This window comes from Eschscholzia californica, unplaced genomic scaffold, assembly GCF_041429995.1.
Source record: "Eschscholzia californica isolate CP2 unplaced genomic scaffold, dmEscCali1.0.p SCAF_4, whole genome shotgun sequence".
NCBI lineage: Eukaryota > Viridiplantae > Streptophyta > Magnoliopsida > Ranunculales > Papaveraceae > Eschscholzia > Eschscholzia californica.
Genome location: NW_028238461.1, coordinates 12693094 through 12718923, shown reverse-complemented (window position 1 = coordinate 12718923; position 25830 = coordinate 12693094). Strand labels below are relative to the sequence as shown.

Below are 25830 nucleotides of genomic sequence, written 5' to 3'. Positions count from 1 at the left end.
TTTTTTTTCAGCGATAATGTAAAAGTAAAAAATCTACGCAACTGTATTATTTCAAAAGTCATCGATAATTGGAAAGTTTGGGTAAATATTAGGTCGCTTTCATTATGCTACGTATATATACAAAGAATAACTTCAATGCGGTGGCGGTACTCTTAAACTCGACCTACATAAGAGATGATAGATGGGGATTTTGAGATACCTATATTTAAACTCGACCTATATAAGAAATTCACACGTTTGATAATAGTTAAAGTAAGAATACGCTTAGAGGTTTTAACCAAATAAATCAAATGCACATTGAAAATAGTTTGCAAAAATAATAGACATTTTTCAAAGGGCGCAAAAAATTTCATTTGTTTTGAGGTTAGATAATCCAGCCATTCCCTTCTTTTTTCTTTTTTTTTGTTGTTGAACTAGCCAGCCATTCCCTTCTGGATAAGTAAATAAAATTTCATCAAACGGATCTCTTGGCGATTAGTACATGATCCAACGATTGTAACACATGGGTAATTTTAAGCATCCGTCGAGTATATGAGAAGTTATATCTATCGGCAACAGAAACAACAATTCTTTCTAGGGCACAAATCAATTCACAAAACACACAATTTATATCGTCTTCCTGAAAAACACTAAAAAAGGGGGCAAATTTTTCTTCTTGGCTATCTTCAATGGATGCTTCTTCTCCTTCTCCTGTACCTTCCGAACCAAACTCAGAAAACCCTAATTCAGATAACAAAGATCTTCAATCAAATCAAACAGATCGGCCTACTCCTCTTCCTCCTCCTCCTACTCATGTATCGTCATCGTCAGCGTCTGCTTCATCGCCTTCCAGTTCTTCTTCACCTGCAGTTGTTACGGAAAACCCTAATTCAAATCCTCCTTTGTTAACTCCACCACCACCTCCTCCTCCTTTGATCCAATCATTACCGCCGACGACGATACCTGCTGGAACTATCCCTCTTCCTCCGGCTCCGTCTTTTCGACTCATGACTCCGATGTCTATGCCGATCCCACAGTTTTCACCTATTCCAAATCTTAATACTCAAAACCCTAATTTTCCGAACCCTAACATTCAAAACCCTAGTATTCAAGTTCAACCTCCTGGTGTTAATCCTGTTTCGATCATGCTTCCTGGTGTGGGTAGTGGAGCTGGTGCGGTTACTGTATCTGTTTCTCCTTTACGACCAACTGGTATTTATCAAGGACTTCCTACTGTGAGACCTTATCCTCAGATGTCTAATGGGTATTCGACTATGCTACCTCCTGCTCCTCAAGGAACGATTCCTCCACCGGGTGGGTTTTCATTCTGTTTTAACAGTTCATTAATCAATTTATCTTTATCAAAATTATGTGTTTTTTTACTTGCAAACTTGTATAGATGAAGTTATCTTGGTTGTCTGCTAGATTATGAATCTTAAAGAAAGCATTTTTGTAGGCAAGTACTAGGAGCTATATGCTTTTAGATTTAGAAATGAAATCTAGGTTATTGAGAAGTTAGGAGTTGTATTAACTCACTCACCTGTAGCTATAAATGGATTAGTGGGATTGGGACATACCCAAGTGACAATGTGAAAACCATGTTGGTTAGCTAAGGGATGCATTTAGTATCGATGACGAGATATTTTCTCCTACAGTGTCTTGATTGATCAAGGTGAAAATGGTCGGGAGGCTTCTTCTTGCGCTTTAACGATCCCCTACTACTTCAACGTCTATGTTGGTATGCATACATTCTCTTGGTTTTATTGAATTTTTTATGAAAACAATCTGTCAAAAAGGAAAAAAATTGGTTTTAATTAGACACTTTTGAGACATTTGGGTTTAGGGTCGACCCCCGTACCAAAGGAGGAATCCATAAAAACTTGGGATACGACACCGTGATAAAATACTACCCTCACGATTAGGCCATATCTTGTGGACTTACAAAAATCATACCTATCTCACAATGAAGTTTACAAGATTTCTAGTGTTTAGTATTCGATGTTGGGTTTTACAAATTACAATCTCAGAGCTAGCATTGTTGGTTAGACTTAAGATAATTCTCCTTTTTGGGTTTACGTTGGTTCTTTATTTGCACGACAGAAGATCATGTGTAGCAAGTGAATGCTCATTGCCCTTTTTCCCAAGGTATTGTGATTACTTCTATTTCAAACATCTTTTAGCTTATCGATTTTCTGTCTATTCTGTTCGTGTGTGTGCATTAGAAGTGTTGCTTAATATCTAGGTTGTAATGATAATGGGACATAATGTTGTATATCCAACCCATTGCTGTGGTTGAGGTATTGCTAGTCCCATACTACTCAATTTCAAATTATTGCCTGGATGGCTTCCAAAGACCTATTTTGCAAGACATACGGTAAGTCGACTTTACATACCAATAGTTTATAAGTTGGACGGTATTTTCTTGATGTTGCTTCAGGTTGTCTATACAGCTGCTGATAGTTGCCATTACCTGTGATGCTCATCTCTATTATGCTTGTATTTTGTGGTAACATCATTCCATTCTTATGCAGTAAAGAGATGTATTTAAGTATTTGAATCGAAAGACTATCACTGCCATTTACTGCTTTTAGAAGTTGTATCTAACTGTTCTGCATAGAATTTCTTTGTATTTATCAGGGATGTCTCGTTATCCTACTCCTTATGCAACGATGGTCCGCCCCACATTCCCTCCACGTCCACCAGGAACAATAGGTGTGATTCCTCCATTATCTCGTCCCCCTGCTCCAGGAATTCGTGGAGTTCCTCCAATCATCCAGCCGGTTGTTAGGCCGCTTATGCCTATTGTTGCTCCAACTGAGAAACCACAAACAACAGTCTATGTTGGAAAGATATCTTCAACTGTTGAAAATGACTTCATGCTGTCACTTCTTCGGGTAAAGTCCTGCTTATATCGTTTTTGATACAAGATATGCCTTATCTTACATTGAGATCTTATGATACACTCTTCAGGATATTTATATTGTACATCATAATATCATATTAATATTGTGTCCATAGAACTCTTGAGTTGATATTCTATCTATTTGTGAAGCTGTGCGGGCCTGTCAAAAGTTGGAAACGCGCTCAAGATCCGAGTGACGGGACACCAAGAGGTTTCGGTTTTTGCGAATTTGAGTCTGCAGAAGGTGTTCTTCGTGCTCTACGCCTGTTGAGTAAATTTAATGTTGATGGGCAAGAATTAGTGGTATGCTTCGATTAAGGCTTCCTTCTCTTTTGATTTTATAGTATCTTTTTGTTGTGTACTTTCACGTTCTCCTGTCACCCGAACCTACAGAAGGGTCGGTGTCTGTAAAAATCATCCACATAGTTTACAATTAGTTATTGAATTCACAATGATACACAAAGAATCCCGCTAAAATCAATGAACATAGCCAGTCACTTCTTTCTACTGCTATTTTCAGTTTTAAAATGATATATTAAATTGATAGTTCCTACCCTCCCAAGAGAAGAACAGTCCAGATGCTTCCTAATCTGTTTTGGTTTTCCAATTAGTTGTCTAGTTACTTTACTACGTCAATGTTGAAGTTTCTTCATTGATATGAATTTGATTGATACTTTATACAGCTAAATGTAAATCAAGCAACAAGAGAATACTTGGAGCGCTATGTTGAAAAGAAAAAAGAAAGAGAGAAGCTCAAAGAAAGTGAAATTGAAGGCACTGAGAATGACGCAGAGAGTGCACCTGGGGTTGAGAAGAAAGCGCCTCCGGAACCCACTTCGGATGAGTCAAAGAAAGATACAAACGATTCATTAGATAACGAGAACCAAGACAGTGCTCAAAACTTTGGTATCGTTACTGATGAAGATAGAGAAGCTGACCGAGATGCCATAGAGAAGCTTAAAAACATGATGGAAGAGAGGTTAAAAACTAAACCACTTCCCCCTCCACCGCCGCGGACTCCCGCTGATGGTTCTGGAAAGTCGAATTCTGAGGTACCAGCTAAATCGAGAGATGTGGACTCTGACGCAGATATAGTGAAAAGCGGTGAGTATTTACTGAATTTCAGTTGCTTCGTTATGATTATTGTTGCTTTCTAGAGTGAAGTAATTTATATTGATTATGCAAGTTTAAGTGATCTTAACTCGCTTCTGTAGTGGTTATTCAATTTTGCCCTAAACCGTAGTCTCCTGGTGGTGCAGATGTTGCAGAAGATAAGAATGACGACGAGACGACAAGCGAAAACAAAACCAATGGTGAGCAGGATAGGGCTGAAACTAGCTCACCTGACAGAAATAGAAGGCATGATAGGAAGAGCAGAGATCGTGACCGAGAAAGGGATCTGAAACGGGAAAAGGAACGCGAACTAGAAAGATATGAGAGGGAAAGAGAGAGAGAAAGGGTTAGAAGAGAGAGAGACAGAGAGATGAAAATTCGAGAGTCTGAGCGTCTATACAAGGAGCGTGTTAAGGAGTGGGAATCTAGAGAGAAAGATAAAGAGTATCAGCGACAGCATGAGAGGGAGCGCGAGAAGGAAAGAGAACGGGAGCGCAAGAGGGAAATCATTGACCAAGAAGACGAGAGCGATGATGACAGTTCAAGAAAAAGGAGACGCAGAAGTAGTTTGGTTGAGGAGAAGAGGAAGAAAAGGCAGCGTGAAAAGGAAGAAGACATGGCTGACAGGCTAAGAGAAGAGGAAGAAATTGCGGAGCAAAGGAGAAGGGAAATTGAGGAGCAGTTGCAGCAAAAAAATGAGCCCAAGCTTTCGCCAGAGCAGGTCAATGGTGGAATTGACGATCCCATGGACGTGCAAGACAACGTTGAAGCCACAGATGTCGCCATTGAACAGTCAAACGAGAATGAATCTGTAATTGATAATCATACTGGTATCTTCCTAATCTTCTATTCTTACCCCTTCTAATATTCTAATGCTATTTATCATATGATGGTTTAATAACTCCAATTTTGACAGATGTGGTAATGAGAGACGGTAGTGGTGACGAGTCAACCGTACTGCCTGTCACTGTTTCATCAGATAATAAGCAGAGTAGCAGTGCCCCTTCACGGAAACTAGGTTTCGGTTTGGTTGGATCAGGAAAGCGAACAACTGTACCCTCTGTCTTTCACGAGGACGAAGATGATGCTACCAAAGAGAAAAAAGCGAGGCTTCTCGTTCCCATTGATTATTCCACTGAGGAATTACAGGCAGTCCAACCTGTTGCTTCTGCACCAACTCCATCAATTTTGCAAGCAGCAGCAGAATTCGCCAAACGAATCTCTAATGTTAATCCCAAAGAAGAGAGGTCCGAAGTGGAAAGGAAAGAAGAAAGGGAAAGAAGTAGACGATCTGGTGAAAGGTCTAGAGATCGAGATCGTCATGATCAGGACAGTCATCATACTAGAGATGAGAACAGAGAGAAGACTCATGACAGGGACAGGGATCGAGAGCATAGTTCGAATAAAGTGAAGACACCCGAAACAAAGAAGCTCTTGGATGCAAAACAGTTGATTGATATGATACCAAAGACAAAAGAAGAGTTATTCTCTTATGAAATCAACTGGGCAGTTTACGATAAGGTGAGTTTCTTTTTTGTTAAACCCCACATTTTCTTTATCAAAACCAACCTTTTTCTTGACTGATGACATTGTGAATTTCGTTTACATTTTTATGCTCTTTCTTGTGAATTTACGTAACAGCACGACTTGCATGAGAGAATGAGACCATGGATTTCGAAGAAAGTCACCGAGTTTCTTGGAGAAGAGGAAGCTACTTTGGTTGATTATATTGTCTCAAGTACAAAAGAACACGTTCAAGCAACTCAAATGCTAGAGTTGCTACAATCCATCTTGGACGATGAAGCTGAAATGTTCGTGTTGAAAATGTGGAGGATGCTCATCTTCGAAATCAAGAAAGTAGAGACCGGTCTTTCTTTGAAGAAATAGGTAACTATGAACTATCAGATTGACATTTTGCTTTATTTTTTATAACATTTTCTCTTATGGTTCTATTTGTTATACTCTTTGAGTTCGTAACTCTTTTTTCTGTCTAGAAATGTTTGCCTGTAATTTTTGAAGAAAACCATAAAAGACTGGAATGAAGCGGTTTACCCTTCTTTTCTCATTTCTCTCTTAGGAATCAATCATGTATCAGTTAACATTTACAAACAAATGCCAATGAGATTAACTCTATGGTTTTATTTCTCTGTTGGTTTACATTGTTTTCTGAATCTAACTTGTTTGAGACAGACTTGTCTCATCCCAGAGTATTATCCTCGTTCGACCTTTGAGCATAATAGTCATTTCAAATTATTCAAAACTAGCAATAAGTACACGGCTACGACTACCACTAGAAACATACAGTGTACTATGAATCATACCATGATGCCAGAAAGGCTGTAGGACCAACCAAAGGTGGCCAAGATCACTTGCGACCTTTTTTTTCAATTTCCACCCCTCTTCCGGTCGCCACCACCACCTCTAGCTCTGGCTGCCACCGCCACTCTTTTTCCTCTTCTTTTAGTTGTGTCCTGACAATGGGGAGGGCATCTTTAGCGGAACTTCTGGTTTTCTAGACGAAGGTCAGTTGGAAAACCAAACGTTGCTCTGTCTGGAAAAAGCAAATGGAGGGTCCCGACAAAGGGGAGGGTTCGGCGAAGGGGAGACAGATGAAAATGAGAGGCAGACGACCTTTTGCAGGCAAAGTTAGAAGAGGAGTCAATAATTTTCTTGTTCTCTATAAGATTGAAACATAGAAGTCGGAAAGCTTTTGGACACCTAGAACTATCCTCATTCGTGTTGGTTTTTAAATGTAGTGCACATGAAAAAAAATAGGCACTTGCTCTTTTTGGGTGGCTGGCTTTCTTGAAGATGGTAATGGTGTTACTGCTACTACTGCACTAAGTACTCCTGAACGGTGCAACATGATGATGAAACCTGTCAATGGTTTGATGTGTTTGTGGACAATTTCGACAAACCAATTCTCATCTACAACCTTAGCACCAAAGAAGAAACACAATGGATAGACAGTGGTTTTAATATTGAGAATCTAAAGTATTCATCGTTAGAGTTTGGATTCGATCTTCTTAACAAAAAACACAAAGTTGTTCGAATATGCCATACAGTAAAAAATCTTGATCTTGAAGGTTCACCAACGATAGATTGCAGCTGACAACTTTAAAATTATAAGGCTTGTAGCAAATCTGTTTATGTTAATGGTGCCATATATTGGTTAAGTTATAAGGGATTCGCAGATAGTGTGATCCGTGTGGATAGCCAAGATGTTGAATTTGTACTAGCCTTTGCCACATTCTAGCACCATTAGAGGCGAATTGACATCGAATTTGACTCAAAGCCTTTCTAGTTAATAATATTGGCCCTTTTTCCGCCCAAGTCCTTGGGCACAAAGTTTTGTTTAGGATAACACCATCACGTTCAACCGGGAAGGCCTTTGTCACTTACTAAGTTTAACCTTGTACCTATGGCTCATACACCTGACACTCTTCGAAAGGATGTGGTACTATTACATTTGAACTTGACCTCTCAGTTGAAGAACCATACTAATGAGCTTTATAAGAGGTTACGCCTAAATTAGGTAGCAAACCCGCGAGTCTGATTCTAGTTGTTTTTTGCACGAATTAAATGGACCAAAGTCAAATCTAAGTTGTGCCAGTTTAGAACTTGAGCAGATTTTGGGCGGAAATTTTGAAATACTGGACGGAGTTGATAATAAAGCTAAAAGAAAAAACATTGGGTAAAATTTTTGACATTGTTTCGTTCATTCGTTTCTCAACCACTAGTCTGGGCGTAATAATTAGCGAGACACGCGTTTCATTAACTTCGTAGTATTCAAAAAGAGAAACAACGTTCATCTACAGAAAGAATCACCTATAGATGAAATTTCCCTCAATTGTTTGCCGGCGATTCCTCTACAGAGTTCATTCTTTATTCGACCTAGGTCTTTTTCGAGACATTGGATACAAGTCAAGCGAATCACACATTCATCTCTTTGAATCATATATGTTCTATCTACTAAGAGGATTAGTCACTATGGACCTCCCATTCTTGTATATAAGGAAGATCTACAAGGTTAGTATATTTTCTTTTATGAACTTGAATATTTTTAGGGATTTCTGTTTTCTTTTTCAATCTTTCGTGATTTTTTTGTTGCTTGTATCGACGATTTATAATCTGAGTTTACTTTTGAGTATCGCTCAATAATCCTCTACTGAATCATTAAGTCACTTACTTCAACATCTACAAAATCAATAAAACTCTGTGAATACATCTCCAGTCAACAAAGTACTCATTGTCACTGTTATCATACACAATTATTTTAATTTTTGTTATTGTTATTATTGTTTTATCAGTCAATTACAAAATTGATAACATTTAACAAATCGAACAAATAAATCTAGTAATCATAAACATTACAATTCAATTCCAAAACAAAAAACAAAGTATTGAACAATTAATTTTTGGGAGCTCCATCACTGAAAAGAAAGTTTTCTTCATAAAGCTATTTGGTCTCTAAGTTTTTATCGAAAAACGTATGTATCTCCCTCCCTTTAAAGAAAATTCAAATGGGGGTGTGTTTTTTGAGATGGTCATATGGCACTATGAAATTTGGAGTGGAGAGAGAGATATAGTGAACAACTTATAATCAAACTTTTGCAACAAAAACTTATAATCAAACTTTTCATGTGACAGTAGGAAATTAGAACCTAGAGGGTTTGGTTTGACCATCCAGTTCCATCAATACCAATATTGTTTCCCTTTTATGAGGATTATCACATTCTGGCACCCTTGGAGGCCAAACACTATTGACTTTCATTACCATACTTTTTTTTTTGTTGAAAGCTTTCATACCATACTTAAGTCTACAAATATTAAATACACGCATCAAAAGCATTATACACACATTTTTCATTTAACTTGGTCAGTTTACTATGACCAAGTCAAGGAATACACACACTTTCACCAATTTTGCTCGGAATCTTGAGGGTCGTTGGAATCATAGAGTCCTCGCTCCACCACCAACACCATTGCTCTCTCTACCTCTCACTCTCTCTCTCTCCTTCACCACCACCTCAACCTCCACTACCAATGTTCTCCATATACAATAGAGAGAGGTTTCAGACGTGTTATTTCCACGAGGTGCGGTTGTGGCCAAAACTAGGGAACGAAGTGGTGTGTGTATATGATCTATAGTAAAAGAAACTATGTGGGAATATCAATTTTCATGTAAGATTTCCCTTAATTGTATTGCCCCCTTTCCCCTCCAAGCCCAAACCCTAGGGCACAAACATCCTCTTTTGATAAAGGCACCATATTCATCTGGAAAGGTTTTATTACTTTTTTTTTTGGATGAAAGGAAAGGTTTTAGGGAAATTTTAAAAGGCCCCCCGTTTTTGTTAAAAGGCCTCCCCGCTAAAAGCGCCACTCATTATAACCCATTTGGTTATAGGGCCCCCCCTCTACAAAAGAGCACCTCCTTCATCAATATTTGACCTAACGGCAAAGTTAACGCCGTTAGGTCAAACTTAACCCAAGACCGGTGATGTTGACCATGCCACATCATCATCTTCTCCGGCAGGGTCGCCGGCCGGCCAAATTTCCGGCCGGCGACCTTCAATTTTTTTTTTAAAACTCTCTCTCTCTCTACAGATCTAGAGAGAGAGAGAGAGAGAGCAGATCCATTGAAAGTCTGCGAACAGATCCATTGGAGGTATGTGAACAGACATAGATCTGCTCTCTCTCTTTCTCTCTAGATCTGTAGAGAGAGAAAGTTAAAAAAAAAAATTTGTTTTTAGAGAGAGAGAGAATTAAAAAAAAAAATTTGAAGGTCGCCGACCGGAAATTTGGCCGGCCGGCGACCCTGCCGGAGAAAATGATGATGTGGCGTGGTCAAATGATGTGACAGAGAGAGAAAATGAGATGGAGGAGAGAAAATGTGGGTGAAATACACCTTTAAAGGGGGGTTTTTTTGACCCATTCAAAAAGGGGGCCCTTTAACCAAGCTAAGTCAAAGGTCTTCTACTAAGTCAACGAAACCATGGGGAGACCTTTTAACAAAAACGGGGAGGCCTTTTAAAATCTCCCAAGATTTTATTACTTGTTAAGTTTTATTTCCTCTTTCAACAAACAAAAATGTATTATTTGGTACCTATCACTCAAACTCGTGAGCCCGAGTCTTACATTTTCCGTACACACGGATAGTAATCATTTTAGGTTCCTTAAGCAAATAATGTCTTAATTTCCAATTATTGTATGCTTAACTTAAATGGATCCTATTTCAACAAAATTTTAAGAGGATCCACAATCAACTTTAAATTGCTCGTTTAGAAGAGTAAATTTAAAGGATTTATTTATTTTATTAAGAAGTATCATTAATTTAAAGAAATGTGGATGAAAATTTTGGCATGCCAGGGGAGAATTAAAGATCTTCAACAACAAAAGAAAAAGGCGAGAATTAAAGATATAGCAAAACAGGAAAACATTGAGTAGAAGTTCTGACATATCGTTTCATGCAGTCGTTTCTCAACCATTAGTCTAGGCGCAGAAATTGTCGAGACACGCGTTTCAATAACTTCGTAATATTCAACAAAGAGAAACAACTTTCATTTATAGAAATAATCACCTATTGATGAAATTTCCCTTAATGCCACAATCGTTCTTCATCGATTCCTTTCTCATGAGGTCATTCTTTATATGAATTAGGTCTTCTTCAAAACACTGGATATATAGAGCCATTGATCTTTTTTACCAGTATATGTTCTATCTGCTCACGGGATCAGTCACAATGGACATCCGATTCTTACATAGACGAAAGATCTTTAAGGTTGGTATTTTTCTTCTTCGAACTTAAATATTTCAAGTTCTTCTGTTTTTCTTTTCAATCTTTTGAGATTTTTCGCATATATAATTGACGATTTACAATCTTAGTTTTCTTTTAATCATTACGTAATCCGTAGATGATCCATTAAGTTACTCACTACTAGATCTAGAAAAATCAGTACAACTCTGTGAATCTACATTTCGGTCGGTGAAAGTACTCATCGCACCTGTTATCGTACACGATTATTTTCATTTTCGCTATTGTTCTTATTGTATCCAATCAATGACAAGATTAATATCATTTAACACACCGTACACATAATTGATTTACTAATCAAATACGAAACTAATCAAACTTCGAAAAGAAATATCATATTCTTGAACTATTAATATCTACATGCATTTTTTTTTAATTGCTTATGGTTCTTATAATGTGTTATTCACTTTAGGTATTAGGTTAGACAACAATCTTCACCTTGTTCTTGAGATGAAGAAGTTTATAAAACTTTGAGTCTAATAAGGTTTCACCCAAAAGGAATCTTTAATTCGAATCTTGAGAGATAGGTAGATAGAGAGTTTCTAGGTCTTCCAACACTCCGATTCAACTGAGTCACCGATTCGACTCGTTCCGGTTCATACTAAAAATCATAATAATCCAAGAAAAGAAAAGGAAGCGTGCTCCCTAGCTTCCCCACCAAAAACACGACCCTTCTTTAACTAGATTATACAAATACCCCTAACTCACCAAATTTATTACAATTAAACCTAATCGAAAGTTGATTAAGACCAAGGGTAGTTTAGGTAAAAAAGCAACATAAATTTCTCAAAAGTAGGGTCTGGTTATCTAATCTTTTTTTTTTGTTGAAGTCTGGTTATCTAATCTACAATAGAAGAGTTGGGTTTTTGTTCAGTCCGATTCATTCGAACTCAGCTTCGCTTTCTCTCTCTCTCTATATCTCTTTCTCTCTCTAGAAAGCTTTGTTGTTTCGGTTTTGATTTTTGGGCGTTTCTCTTGTTTCTCTCTCTTCTTTCTATTCCTTGTCTAAAGTTTCAATCTTTACTTTCTTTCTCTTAGCAATCTGTCACTGATTTACAGAGTTGGTTGAACCAAATTTTGTCTTTTTAATCAAAACCCATTAATCTACGAAGCTAGTTTTTAACATTTGGCAACAAATCTTTGTAAGCGCCGACGACGAAGAAATAATCAGAGAGAAATAAAATGCGAGGAGGTAGAAGAACAGATAGAAAAACAAAAGAAGAAGAGAAATCGAAGTTGATTTCATTTCTCTAATGGATTCTTCAAGTACCCAAAGTTTAAGCGAAGCTAAGAAAGAACCCAAAGTTTTGTTTGGGATTGATCTTAATGAGATCCCTTCTTCCCCAACATCTGGTAGTGAAACCCTTGTTTCCCCTTCTCTTGTTTTTGATTCTTTTCAACTTGTAAGGAACATTTATGGTGATACTCGTCGTCCTTTTAGAGCTCAAGTTGACTTGCCCCATGATGTTCATGGAGTTCCTTGTGTTTGTGGTAGAGTTGAAGCTAGAGGAGGGGTTGTGGTTTGTGATGGGTGTGAGAGATGGTTTCATTTGAGTTGTGCTGGTTTGAGGTCTCGTCAGGCTGTTGTTTTGGAAGATTGGACTTGTGTTGGGTGTTTAGGAAATGGAGTTAGGAATAAGAAAAGGGCATTAGGGTTTGTTTCGGCTGGTCCTAAACGAACCGGAGTTAGGTTTTTGGATATCAATGCTTCACCTCCAAGTGATATTGATGGTGATGAAAATGAAGAGATACAGCAACATTCTAGGTACGCTTTCGTGTTTTGAACTTCCTTTCTGTTTATACAATCAAAAATTGCCCAAATGATCAGTTTATCAAGTCAAAGTTCGAACCTTTTTAGTTTTTTTTCGAAGTTTTCGTATGAAAGATAGGTTTTTTAGTAGTGGAATTACGCTTTGAAGCTTATTCGTGATTCCCTTTGAATTAAAATGTTTTAAATACAATCTTTATCAACAGTGAAGATGGAAATGTAGTTTAGAAGCATGAATTCACCTAATTTTCTAGTTCTTCTTCTTCTTTTGTGTATTAGGTTTCATTAGGGTGTGAAAATTGATGAAAAATCTCACTTGCATGTTACATGCAAAATGTATTCTAGCTATGTTAACAAATCACTTGCTCCAAAATCTCAAACGATTAGAGAGAAGTGTTCATAAATCATAATTGAATCTTGTGGATCATGCCGATAAACAACCAACCAACCTTCCCTTTGGATTTAATCATGGCAAAAACTACTTGGCCCTAAAAGCTCAATCTCTTGGAGAAGGGGTGGCAACTTATTGGTTAATGTCTGCCTGGGGGTCTAGGTAGGACTGAACTCATATTCACTAGCAGACAAGATCACACTCTACTGAGCGCTTAATTTGAAGCAAATTCATACCATATAGTGTGTGAAATACTAAAGTGTGAACAAGTAGACGGCTTCGTGGGTTTCAATAAGGACTGCGAATACTGTTTAAGAAAACGGTTTTCCGGCACAAGGCACCCCACTTTGGTGTTCCTGAAATCAAACTTTGAGGAATCACTTTCCTAATGGCATCTCATTGCGTCATCTTAGGGAAACCAAGTTTCTAGACTACTTGCTCAAACTCATATAGTTCAATGTCTCTGTGCTTTCTGCTTTGTTTTCTAGTTTCTACTCATTTCCCTCACTCTAGAGTTGTCAGAGAAGTTGGATGGGATATAAAAATGTGAAACCTCATATGAAAATTGCTTATTTAGGGTTCAGGTGCTACAACCATTACCCAAAACACCTTATATTTGTAACTTCCTTGGAGGTCATTTTAATTTTGATTTATTTTAACTTAGTTATTGATGTAAAAATACATCCTGCATTCCTCACCCTGAAGAGATTCTGTCTCATTCCCTGTCTCACCTCGAATAATTGATTTTAATCCCCTAAAGGGCCTAAACATAAACCTAAGCCCATATATTGTCTACTAAAATAATTCTAGAACACTATTAGGAGACGTACCTCAAATTATGTTTACTTCGTCAACTTTTAAAGTTGTATAATGAGGTTTTACTTGCTCACTGGAGAGTAGAATTGAAATGTGCGCAGCGATAACTTAGACTATATACAATGAGGATACCCAACAAGGGAAATATTTATGGTTGGTATAAAACCATGAAACTGGTCTGTAGTTTAAGTTTATACTTCACCAATTAAAGAAGATACACAATTGAAAAATGAAGATGAATTGATTGAATTCCAGGTCTCTATGAAATAATGCCTCGCGGGTCTTTTCCCCTTTCCGGATGGTGAACGAGTTATATATATATATATATGTATATATATATATATATATATGTATATATATGAATGTAAGAGTTGATGAACCTCTAATGGCAATGAAGTGGCACTGGGGTACATAACACTGATGATAAAGCTGGAAATAGGTTGCTAGATTTGTTTCACTTTCACATTAACTGTGGTCAGCCCCTGTAGAGACACCCCCTTCAAATTATTTTGTTGCATTCTTTAACACACTGTTGCAATTATATTGTTGGTATGTTGCTCAAGTAGCTTAGTAGTTACATTTTCCTTCTTGGACTTGTAGAATGCACTCTTGCAGTGAAACTTATTTTAGTGGCTTTCCGTTTAGCGCTTCAATGACGTATCCGGCACTGTGGTATCCGGGGACTGGATTTGATGTACAAAGAGAACCGGTGTCGCATCCTGTCATATTAGGCCCTGAAAGGACAGTGGATCGTGCTCTAATGAATAGGAGTTCTGAGGAGGCAGACTTGAGTTCCTCTGGAGCAAGAAAATATAGGAGTACTCAAATGTCTCTCAGAAAAAAGGAGCTTGCAAGACGTGCAGGGGTCAATAATTTCACTGAGAACCGAGAAGCTTTAAGAAATGGTCTTAGAGGAGATATCTCCTCAGATGTTGAACTTATGGAGCGTTATGCCAGCACTTTCCAGAACAATGACAGAGTTATTGAAGCAGCTGAAGAAGGAAATGGTGGTTACGAGTCGCAGCAACATAATGTGAGATACATTCTCTTTCTATCCCCTGATATATGCCAATGTCTATCGTTATAGTGGCGGTTGAGTAATTATACGTTTTAGTCAATTTACTAGTATTTCTGATGTTATTGTGGTTGTTGAGTTCATTATGCATGTATATAGTTACTTCAGCTTCCATGCTTGTTTTTTGTTATCATTGCAGGATGGACTACCTGTTCAGTATGAAGATCTTTTTCTTCTCTGTTTGGGGAAGATTGATTCTCGACCATCTTACCACAATAACAGTCAGATATGGCCTGTTGGTTACAAATCTACATGGCATGATAAGGTTACTGGATCTCTTTTTCTGTGTGATGTACTGGATGGAGGGAGTTCTGGACCAATCTTCAAGGTCAAAAGATGTCCTTGCTTCACATCGGTCATCCCTAATGCGGCAACTGTTCTATTACGACAATCCATTAGACTGTCTGATGTTGAGGACAAAGTAGAAAGTAAAGCTACCTTTGTTGCTGACATGGATTATTCGGAGGACAGTAATATCCAGGTGCTACTTTCGGATCCCTCGCCGCCAGAACAAGATCTTTTATCATGTCTTGGGGGTAGCCGACCTAGTGGAGTATCTGAGCTTCAAACTAGTGATCTTTTAACATCTCAAGGCAATCGTATCAATAAAAGATCTGATGAAATCTTATCTAGTAATTTAGAGTTGAAGGATGTTATTGGCGAGTTTTTTGCTGAAGGGAGGTCATCATCTTTGGTCTGGCGGAAAGTTTCAGAGATGCTTATTGATGCTTGCCGCGAAGCCTACAAGCAATTCGGTAGTCTCAAGTTCTGTTGCACCCACAAGTTAGACTCGGATGCTGCTGATGTCAAGAACAAAAATAGTGTCAGTTCATTGGGCAAATTTTGCACTTCGTCTGGCCCCAGGCACATCCCTAGTGTGATTCGTAGTTATAATGAACTTGAGATGTCATGTAAAGAGCTAGAGGGATGGTTGAATCAGGATAGGTTTGGACTAGATATCGAATTTGTGCAGGAAATCATCGAACAGCTTCCTGGATGCCTTTCTTGTTCAGAATATGAATTCTTGACCAAGAGAAGTGATTACTCAACTTCTGAAACCATTGGAAATGGGCGGCTTCATGCTAAAAGAAAGAGTGGAGAGAAAGGTAAGGAAGGACAAATGGAAGCTTTAGGTGGGTTGTTTAATAGATATAAAAGGAGAAAGAAGCAGGATACACTTCAGAATTCTCAAATTAAAGGTCGTTGTCCTCCAGGCAAGCCTTTGAGCTTAAATCTTCCAGCAGAGCTGATCGGTGACATTCTTCAGGTATGCACATGCAATTATAAAAGATATCTAGTTGCCTTCATCTATAGCGTTGATATGGGAAATCCTTTTCGCTAAGTTCAATTGTCTATACTTTTTCTTCTTTCCTTTTTGTTTTACATATTTAGGTGTGGGAGCTATTTTGCCGTTTCAATGACATATTGGGTTTGAAGGAGCCTTTATTATTTAAGGAGATTGAAGGGGAACTTATGAATCCCTGGTTTTATGGTACAAAATCGCCGACAAATTTTGAAAAGAATATTCAGGAAGACAGAGACCTAGCTTTGCAAAGAGGCCAGGGTGCAACGGACAATAACTTGTCTGCAAGTGGTGAACCAGATTTGACAGTGTTAGAGGAAAGTATACCCAAATTCATTGAAGTAGAAACATTTGCTGCTAAAGAAGCTGCTCAAGCTAAACTAGCTTCCCGTACTTACTATCGGTGCACAGGGGTGGCTTTGACCAAGGCACATAGCTCTCTACTTAAAGTACTAGTAGGTGAGCTAAGGGGTAAAGTTGCAGCTCTTTTAGATCCTAATTTTGACGGAGGAGAGTCAAAATCGAGGCGCGGAAGAAAGAAAGAAGCAGATAACTCCATCCCCATTAAAAAATTGGAGATTGGCATGCTCCCGGTTAATGAATTAACATGGCCTGAGTTAGCCCGTAGATATATTTTAGCTTGCTTGTGTATGGATGGTTGCCTTGATTCTTCAGAGGGTACATGTCGTGAGGGTATAAAAGTGTTTCGCTGCTTACAAGGTGATGGTGGGATGCTTTGTGGCTCACTAACTGGAGTGGGTGGAATGGAAGCAGATGCCTTGGTAAGATTAGATCACAACTTTTATCCTGCTCCACTCATTAGTTATCCATTTCTAGAAATCTAGTCTCATTTCAGAGAATCAATTGTTATATCTAGTAATATCTTGAAATGTAACATCTAGAGGTGCACTAATTTGTCTGATTCTCAGCTGCTTGCAGAGGCTACAAAGCAAATATTTGGTTCTTTGAATAGAGAAAATGAAGTTTGGTCGATGGAATATGAAGGCTCTGATGCAGTTGGTGCTTCGGAAACAATCACAACGGATGGTGACATTCTTCCAGAGTGGGCCCAAGTTCTGGGACCTGTAAAAAAACTACCTACAAATGTAGGGACCAGGATTAGAAAATGTGTCTATGATGCTTTGGATAAAGGTCCACCAGAATGGGCAAAGAAAATCTTGTTACATTCCATCAGTAAGGAAGTATACAAGGGGAATGCATCTGGGCCTACGAAGGTGCTGTTCTTTTCATTTAAGTTAACATTTGGGAGTTTTCTTCTAAACTGCCAATGGTGCATATCCATTCCGGTAACTGTAGATTCTGTTTACCATGTTTCTCTTGAGTTAACTGTAATTTGTGCTCTCACACATACACAAAAAGTGAAAACAAAGAAGTATTTGTTTATAAAAGGCTTGCGGGGGGTGTAGATTACAAGAATCTTTTAAAAGTTTAGGGCACCATGCTACCTCTATTCAACTATGCATATTAGAAAATATCAACGTTGAGGCATATATTCTACCTATATTAAATTGGCAAACTTCGAGTTATAAAGTTTTAAGGAAGCCCCTTAGATTTGCATCATACAAGGAGAGAATGCAAAAGGTCAGAGATGTGGGTAAAAATATCATGAATGCGTGTTCCGATAATATACTTTGTGAATTTGGATTCTATAGCGGGAATTGTACGATAACCTTCTCTTAACTGATCCATTGACATATATTATGGAAACACCTCTTTCCTTTTTTGAGTTGACAACTCTTTGTTTCTAATAATATTTTCCTTTTCCGCGATGGTTTTCTATGTTGAATGAAAACTATACAGATTTTTTCCCACGACTTGGACGCCGGATACTTTGTTGGAGAGTCGCTCTCACTTCACTAAAAGTGTACACATTTTATGTGAACTTGCACATGCGTTTAGTCATGTTAGCTTATAATACAGCTCTAGGTTAGCGTCTTTTGCGCATAGGTTGAGCCAAAAGTAAAAGATTGGAAGCGAAATAAATGACCTAATAGCTAAACCTATTTTTGTACGACTAATCACGTTTTTGCCTTTTCTACTCTTCCTGTCCAACACCTCATGCATTCAAAATTGTTATGCAGGTTTACGGTGTTATTGCGATTTGTTATTACTTCTCTTCTTGTTGACCAATAGTATTCATTTCTGTTCTCGCTCACCAATTTAATTTATTTTTGAATTTTCTCTTTATCTGCAATTGAATTGCCTTATTTGATTTTATCTTATCTATTCTGCATGTTATATTATAGAATATTCTTGAAGCAATGCTATTGATTCTATTTTATTGTATTAAACTGGTTGAGTTAGACCGCTCTTCTATTTTTTGGGCCATAAATTTTATTTCTTATGATTGATTAATTTCTATTTGCAATCTTTCTGCAACTGAAGTTGATTACGTTTGCTGGATGCAGAAAGCTGTTATTGCTTTGCTGTCACGTGTGCGCACTGAAGCCTCAGAACAGAAACCTAACAAGGCAAAAAAGGGAAACAGTGTAAAAACTATATCCGATGTGATTATGAAGCAATGCCGTTATGTGTTGCGTCGTGCTATAATTGCAGATGAAGCAAAAGTTTTCTGCAATTTGTTGGGGACTACATCTTTAAACGCTAATCATAATGAGGATGAAGGTAATCTTGGGTCTCCTGCAATGGTATCTCGTCCATTGGATTTTAGGACCATTGATTTGAGATTATCTGTTGGAGCATATGGTGGATCTCATGAAGCCTTCCTTGAAGATGTTCGCGAGGTATGCATCTTTCGTATCTACGTACGGTATCATCTCCGTGCATGAGAAAAAGAGGAAACTTTCTTATATGCCGTTCAGTTTTTAATTGACACGTTATTATTCAAATTATTTTTCTATCCAACTAGCACGGATCTTGAAATGCGACCTTAAATCAAATGACATACCATTGTGCTTTTCCTTGTTTTGCAATTTGACCTATAAACAAAACCTGGCAGATAGAAGTGGTGATCATGGTATTCATGTAAGAAAATTTTATGCCCGGAACAAAATAAAAGGTACTGGCACGAAGTCCTGTATTTTATAGCGAAGTTGTAAAGTATCATAGATAGTAGACGAGTACAGATATCATGAACCAAGGATCCTTTATCTGCTCAGCTTTTAGTAGGATATCATTCCATTTCTATGTCACTGGGGTTTCTATTCCCTAATCCAACTATAATAACGTTCCTATCTATTTGTGTGCTTGTCTTTTTAAATCAATCCATGCTTATAATTGCTCAATCTTACTTACGCATACTTTTATCAGGTTTGGCATAACATACACATTGCTTATGGCGATCGTCCTGACCTGATAAATGCAGCTGATAAATTATCTGAGAATTTTGAATCGCTGTATCAAGAGGAGGTTAGTTCTTCCGTTGCTTAATTACTCTTTGATCTCGAACGTCCTTCTACACTCGGGTTGTAGGTTAACTTCGATCATTTTCATATTGTTAGGTGTTCGCTCTAATACAGAAAGTTAAGGAGCATACTGATCCCCAAAAATTAAGTAGCGCAGTGAAAAAGGCATTAGACGAGTTTGTTTCAGGGAAAGATATTCCTAAAGCTCCTTGGGATGATGGTGTCTGCAAACTGTGTGGCATTGACAAAGATGACGAAAGTGTGCTTTTATGTGATACTTGTGATTCTGAATATCATACTTACTGTTTAAATCCTCCACTTGCTAGAATTCCTGAAGGAAACTGGTATTGTCCTTCGTGTGTTACCTCTGGGCAAGGTAAGACCCAAGATGCATCAAAACGTAGACATGTTATCAGCCACAAACGTCGAAAGAGATTCCAGGGAGAACGAACTCGTGTTTTCTCGGAGGCACTTACCCAATTAGCAACTACCATGGAAGAAAAAGATTATTGGGACTGCAGTCTGGAGGAGGTATGTTCAGTAATGTATTATTCAAGAGGTTATATAATGAAGTTCCGAGTAATTTATAACTTTTGCCTGTAAGCCACTTCAATCAGTATTAAGTTTTCTGCTTGTATTGGTAGGATGGTTTCATAATTCTTAAGACATGAAAAATTCTTGGTTAAAAGCGCGGCCCCCGTCCCCCCCCACCTACTCACAAACACACACGAAGATACACGATAAGGATCTGTCTCTTGAAAGTTTTGCTATTATTGATTCTGTTTCAACTTTCATGCAGAGACTCTTCTTGCTGAAGTTCCTTACTGACGAGGTGTTGAACTCATCTGTTATTCGTGAACATCTTGATCAATGTGCCGAAACGTCGGTTGATTTGCAGCAGAAGTTACGTTCTCTTTCAGTTGAATTGAGAAACCTAAAGTTCAAAGAAGAACACCTGGCTAAGGAAAGCATATTTAATGGCGTTGGAGAAGCTGGAAGAGAAGGGATATCCACTACGATTGTTAACCATGGAAGGCGGACCGGGCAAAGACAGATTATGAATAATAAATACAACCACTACACATCCCCCTCTGATAACCTTGTTCACTTCGGTGACGTTCCAGATGGAAATGAATTCAACTGTCTAAATATTATGAAAAGCAACATTTCAGAGGAGCGTTGTAATGGTAATAGAAGCCAACATGTGAAGCTTTTAGATACCGAAGAGCAAGAAAGAGATGCTCTCTCAACTACAGATGACATGGAAACAAATGACTTTGTGCAGCCCACTTTGGAAGTTCCCAATGGACAAGAAGCCTACAGCCTTGAGATGGATTCATGCAAAAATGAGATTTCCCGGATGCAAGAAACAATTACTGGTCTAGAATCACAGCTTCTGACATTGTCCAATCGGAGAGATTTCTTGGGGAGAGACGCTGCTGGCAGACTTTACTGGGCTTTAAGCAGGCCCGGAAAATGTCCTTGGTTGGTAGTTGATGGGAGTATTCCAGAGCTAGTAAAGGGTAGTGGAGCCAAAGAAGTGGATGGACCAGATGGTTCAGCTTCGACATATTTGAGACCTGCAAGGTCACAGAGTGTGTATTCCAGTGGTTACGGGTATGGCTCTCGTGATATCTCTCTAGGATTTTCTTCATGGGTTTCATACAATTCTGATGTTGAAATTCAAGAGCTTGTCGGATGGCTGAATGAGCCAGAAGAAAGGGAGTTACGGGAGTCCATTTGGCAGATTCAGAGACTTAGGTATCAAATCTCTCAACTATCTGGAAACCATGATACCGATGATTGCCATGTCGCTACATCTAGGCTATTCAATGCGGAAAAAGGTGAATCTCCTGGGTCTCTTGTTACAAAAGCTTATACTCTACTGGAAAAGAAGTATGGTCTTTGCCTTGGGTCAGAAGGCACTGATGTCATTTCAAAGAAGCGAGGGAAGAAGTCCAAAGTCGTGCAGGAGGAGAAAATGTACAGGTGTGAATGCCTCGAACCCGTTTGGCCTTCCAGACACCATTGTATATCTTGCCACCAAACGTTTTGCACCATTTCCGAGCTTGAGGGGCATAATGAAGGAAAATGTAACTCATTGATACCATCTCATGATGAAAGCAAGGAAACAGAGGATCTTTCAAAAGGTAAGGGGAAGGTAAGATCTGAAGCCTCAAAGGAGGAGTCTACTGATGAAATGAACATGGCTAATGGGTCGAAGGGTGGAAAAGCAGACATGAGCTCCAGAGTGATTAAATTTCAGAAGAAGGAAATGGCTTGCCCATATAACTTTGAGGAGATTAGCAAAAAGTTCATCATAAAAAGTTCGAACAAAGAATTGGTTCAGGAAATAGGACTTATTGGTTCAAATGGAATTCCGACTCTTATCCCGTTCTCGTCTCCTTATATCCATGATTCAACACTAATTTTAGACCCTGCTCAAATTAATGAATCTGAAATAGGTATTAGTCTAACATCTGAGGAGGCTGAGTCCCTACAGCAAAAGAGGATGGAAGTCAATGTGGGTCTTGATAACCCAAAAGATTCATCTGGAACATATTCTAACGGTGCTGCCGATAAGGAAAAACAAGGCAAAGTACAGATTTCACAATGTTCTGGCAACGAAGATCCAGTTTCCATGAACAAGAAAACATTAGAACTGGAGGCTAGTCGAATTTGTGTAGTCCCTGAACCTTCACTCAGGCCTCTGGTGGGCAATGTTTCTGAAATTCTAAAGAGACTCAAGATTAACTTGCTCGATATGGATGCTGCTCTTCCGGAAGAAGCACTTAGACCATCTAGATCTCATCCTTCAAAAAGGTCTGCTTGGCGCGCATTTGTTAAATCTGCAGAATCAATATTTGAGGTAAGCTCGATTCGTCTTTTTAACCTATTTTTGAAAAATTCCAGTTTCAAGAGGCACTATCATTAAGCTATTTTCAGATAAATGTTTGTTACCATTTGTGAAGCTGCATATGAAGTTTCTTTTGTTCTCTTCAGATGATTCAAGCAACGATAGTATTTGAGGACATGATAAAGACGGATCACTTGCGGAATGAATGGTGGTACTGGTCGTCACTCTCAGCTGCAGCAAAAACCTCGACAATTTCATCTTTAGCTCTTCGAATATACACACTCGATACTACCATCTTATACCAGAAGACTCCACCAGTTTCAGGTACAAGTCATTCAACAGAGAATCTAAGGCAGGGCAAGAAAAGGAAAGATTTCACCTGAGGGTTGATGATATCAAAAGATATGCATCTCTAAATTTTGTGAGAATGCACCCAAAAGTAGAATCTAATTGTGGTGACAATGTCAAGCTTCAGTATAGCTCACAATGCGAAGTGGTCTATCGCCTTGTCTGTTGACCTTCAAGGGTATGAAGGTATGAAAAAGGCGATATCAACTAATGCTCTGCTGCCTGCTTGTGTGTATATAAAAGTGAAGGCTGACCCGCTGACGCAGATATTGGACTTAGAAGCAGGACCCGGCCGGTTAGTTAGTTTACATGGGGAGAGACAACAATTAATGAAAAAAAAGGATAATAGGGTTCAGTTTTGATCTTGCTCAGCAGAACTTTGAGAAATCTTTCACTTAAATTGGAGAGAGAAAGAGAGAGAGAGAGAGAGAGAGAGATATCATCTTCTTGCAGCAGATGAGCTATTTACCCCATACAAGAAAGAAATTTATATAAAAAGAAGATGAAGCTGAGCATGTGTACTCAAACTATATATTATTTGTTATAAATGTTTAGCTTGCTCTCTCACTAATTTGCGAAGTTATTTTGCTTTCAGAAATGCTATTGTGCCCGAAAATGGGGCTCCCTCGGGCCGGGGCATGAGGAAAGAAAGACGCCCGGACCAACGGGAGCTGTCGGCATCCACTTTGGGGCTATAGTTGACCCCATTTTCGGGCCAAATAGCACGTCTATTTTGTGTTTATGTTTTCTCTCACCTTTGTTTGTCAGAGTTTCAAAATTGGAAAATGGGTGTCTAGTGAAGGTAAGAGTATATTGATTCATGCTTTCTAGCCCATCCTCCATTTCCACCTCAAACAGAATCTACTACTAATGTTAGGTGTGTCTCTTTTAAAAACCTTTAGTTTTTTTTTTTGTTGAAAGGCTAAAAACCTCTAGTTGAATTAGATTTCATTAGATATATCCCGTGCCCTAGGACACGGACACTTGTATCAATTAAATGTTACGAAATTTATTGTTATATTTTATTGAGAGATATATTTTTATTAGTTATTATTTTTTTTTTTGTTTCTTTTCTCTTAAATTAGTTATTAGGAAAAATTGTTGTAGTATCCATCTAGGCTTCCTAACGGTGGAATTATATGAGCGAGCCTTTAAGTCCATAATTTGGACGACGAGATAGAACTTCATTGCAATTTATTATAAAAAATCATAAAATACTAATTATTTCGGTTCTATGTGATAACATTATTTCGGTTCTTTGGCCGTTACTACCATCCTCTGTCTTTGGTTATTTTGATTTCCACCCTGGGAGAAACGTTGAAGTCATTTTCTATTTCCACCCAAAGGAAATCTGAAGAACTTCAATCTTTCCAACTATTTCTGAAGAGAACCTATACTCTAATTATCAAATTCATCATTTCTAGTAAATGGAGTTAGATTTTAGAAAAGAACATTTTCTACTAAATGTTATTTTTTCTTAAAATGGGAGATTTTATAGGCAATGTGTAAAGTTGTTAAAGGCCATGTAATTTGTCTCCACGACTTGGTCAAAACAAGTGGACCAAGTCTCATATAATCCGTGTAAAAATTGTTGGTCTGGAATTCAAAGAGTTTGTTAAATTTTGGTGTTCTAAAATCCTAACACTCTCCAGTTATATATAGATAATTAATTTAGAGTTTCTCTATCCAGATTTAGAAAGTGGATCCTTTTGTGAAGAAGCTAAGACTCTAGTATTTAGCTCATTAGTTGAATCAATGGACTGATAGTTGAAGATAGCTCACTTATCCACCACCTCTCTGGGGAGGAGGATGAGGAAGACGTAGATAACCCACTTTTGGTTTGATTTTTAAGAGAACTCTTAAATCTACTCATGACTTTCAGATCACTTTTACCAGCGTTGTACTGTAAACCTCACATATCTAAGTTCTTATCTTCCCTTACCTGCAAGTTGATAAAAATTTCTTGAATGCAGGTGGTCGGAGGGAGGTGGCTGGCCTGTGATTTGACGCCGTTAAGTCAAACTCTAATTTAGAGATTGTCTCCAAATGACACATTGCTTTTAACCAAACTAGAGATTGCCTGTAAAATCTCCCATTATAAATGGTGGCCAATACGTGGACAACCATTTTTCTTATATGAACAACTATCTTATGTGGACAACCAAAATAATTAATTTTTTTATATGGACAACAGTTTCTAAGGGGACAACTCTCTATTATTTTCACTCAAGTCCTCTTAGAATTAGATGTATTATTTTAACAACTCCCTCTTTTCTCATAAATCCTAAGTAAGTTTGGTCTTCTTCTACTACTTCATCTTCATCATCAACTCAAAATTCTAGAGAGAGAATTTTTTTGGAGAAGATTATGACATCAAACAAAGGGAAGAGAATTGTTGAAGGATATTCCTAACCAGAAAGATCAGATCTAAAAACCCTAAAACCCGTTAAACTTTTAAAATCTAAAAATCAAAAATTTCAAAACCCTAGTTTTTTTTACAAACAAGTAGAGTTGCTCGTGCTTCGTGGAAGATCGACAAAACACGAGAGATCTTAATTTCTGAGTTTTTGTACAAAAAAAAAAAATCCGACTTGCCAATTTCGTAGATTTCCTACGAAAATTTGGCAAGACAGAAGAAAACTTGCCACGAAATTCTAACATATTTTCGTAGATTTCCCACGAAATTCTGGAAATTCTTCTTCACTTCGATCTTTTGCCTTGAAATCGTTTTGTATTCTTTCAAACTACCCAAACGAAAATACAAAATAAAATTAAAAAAGTTAGAGTTTTACCTCATCAATATAGGGTTTGATTAAAACCCATTTAGGGATTGATAAAAAACAAAGGGAAGTAGTAGAAACTATAGTTCACTAAAAAACAAAGAGAATAGGTAGAAACTATAGTTTACTAAAAAAATAAGGGAAGTGAAAATTGATGAGTTTTACTTCTTCATTCATCTAGGGTTTGATAAAAAAACAAAAGGAAGTGGTAGAAACTATAGTTTACTTTTAGTAGGTACAAGAATAAGAATAAGACTAAGAAGAAGGAAGAAGAAGAAGATGAAGAAGAAGATGATGA

General features: G+C 37.9%; 2 protein-coding genes across 6 annotated transcripts; both read left to right on the top strand.

Annotated features, from left to right (window-relative positions):
* Positions 1-15: 15 nt before the first annotated feature.
* On the top strand, positions 16-6139 carry LOC147542813 (splicing factor PWI domain-containing protein / RNA recognition motif (RRM)-containing protein). 4 transcript variants are annotated; one of them, XM_086635204.1, is made up of 8 exons: positions 16-1293; positions 2617-2873; positions 3032-3184; positions 3565-3985; positions 4141-4824; positions 4911-5515; positions 5636-5881; positions 5989-6139. In XM_086635204.1, the coding sequence occupies exons 1-7, from the start codon at positions 669-671 to the stop codon at positions 5879-5881; spliced, it is 2991 nt and encodes a 996-aa protein (XP_086491330.1). In that variant the 5' UTR covers positions 16-668; the 3' UTR covers positions 5989-6139. The 4 variants fall into 4 exon arrangements, with proteins under 4 accessions (XP_086491330.1, XP_086491329.1, XP_086491331.1 ...); XM_086635203.1 differs by having other exon boundaries at positions 234-376; positions 422-1293; positions 5636-6139; XM_086635205.1 differs by lacking the exon at positions 16-1293 and adding exons at positions 1647-1717; positions 1823-2124 and having other exon boundaries at positions 2597-2873; positions 5636-6139.
* Positions 6140-11602: 5463 nt separating this feature from the next.
* On the top strand, positions 11603-23319 carry MBD9 (methyl-CPG-binding domain 9). Of its 2 annotated transcripts, none has more exons than XM_086632208.1 (10): positions 11603-12573; positions 14429-14816; positions 14998-16125; positions 16251-16943; positions 17091-17396; positions 18591-18926; positions 19453-19551; positions 19644-20078; positions 20347-22416; positions 22551-23319. In XM_086632208.1, exons 1-10 carry the CDS (start codon positions 12062-12064, stop codon positions 22785-22787), a joined length of 6204 nt encoding a protein of 2067 aa, XP_086488334.1. In that variant the 5' UTR covers positions 11603-12061; the 3' UTR covers positions 22788-23319. The 2 variants fall into 2 exon arrangements, with proteins under 2 accessions (XP_086488334.1, XP_086488333.1); XM_086632207.1 differs by having other exon boundaries at positions 11650-12573; positions 14384-14816.
* The last annotated feature ends 2511 nt before the right edge of the window (positions 23320-25830 follow it).

Coding starts and splice junctions, on each gene's coding strand:
- MBD9 (XM_086632207.1), top strand. CDS start 12,062: ATGGATTCTTCAAGTACCCAAAGTTTAAGCGAAGCTAAGAAAGAACCC. Junction 14,817..14,997: donor ACGAGTCGCAGCAACATAAT/GTGAGATACATT, acceptor TTATCATTGCAG/GATGGACTACCTGTTCAGTA. Junction 17,397..18,590: donor ATGCATCTGGGCCTACGAAG/GTGCTGTTCTTT, acceptor TGCTGGATGCAG/AAAGCTGTTATTGCTTTGCT.
- LOC147542813 (XM_086635204.1), top strand. CDS start 669: ATGGATGCTTCTTCTCCTTCTCCTGTACCTTCCGAACCAAACTCAGAA. Junction 2,874..3,031: donor TCATGCTGTCACTTCTTCGG/GTAAAGTCCTGC, acceptor CTATTTGTGAAG/CTGTGCGGGCCTGTCAAAAG. Junction 5,516..5,635: donor ACTGGGCAGTTTACGATAAG/GTGAGTTTCTTT, acceptor TTTACGTAACAG/CACGACTTGCATGAGAGAAT.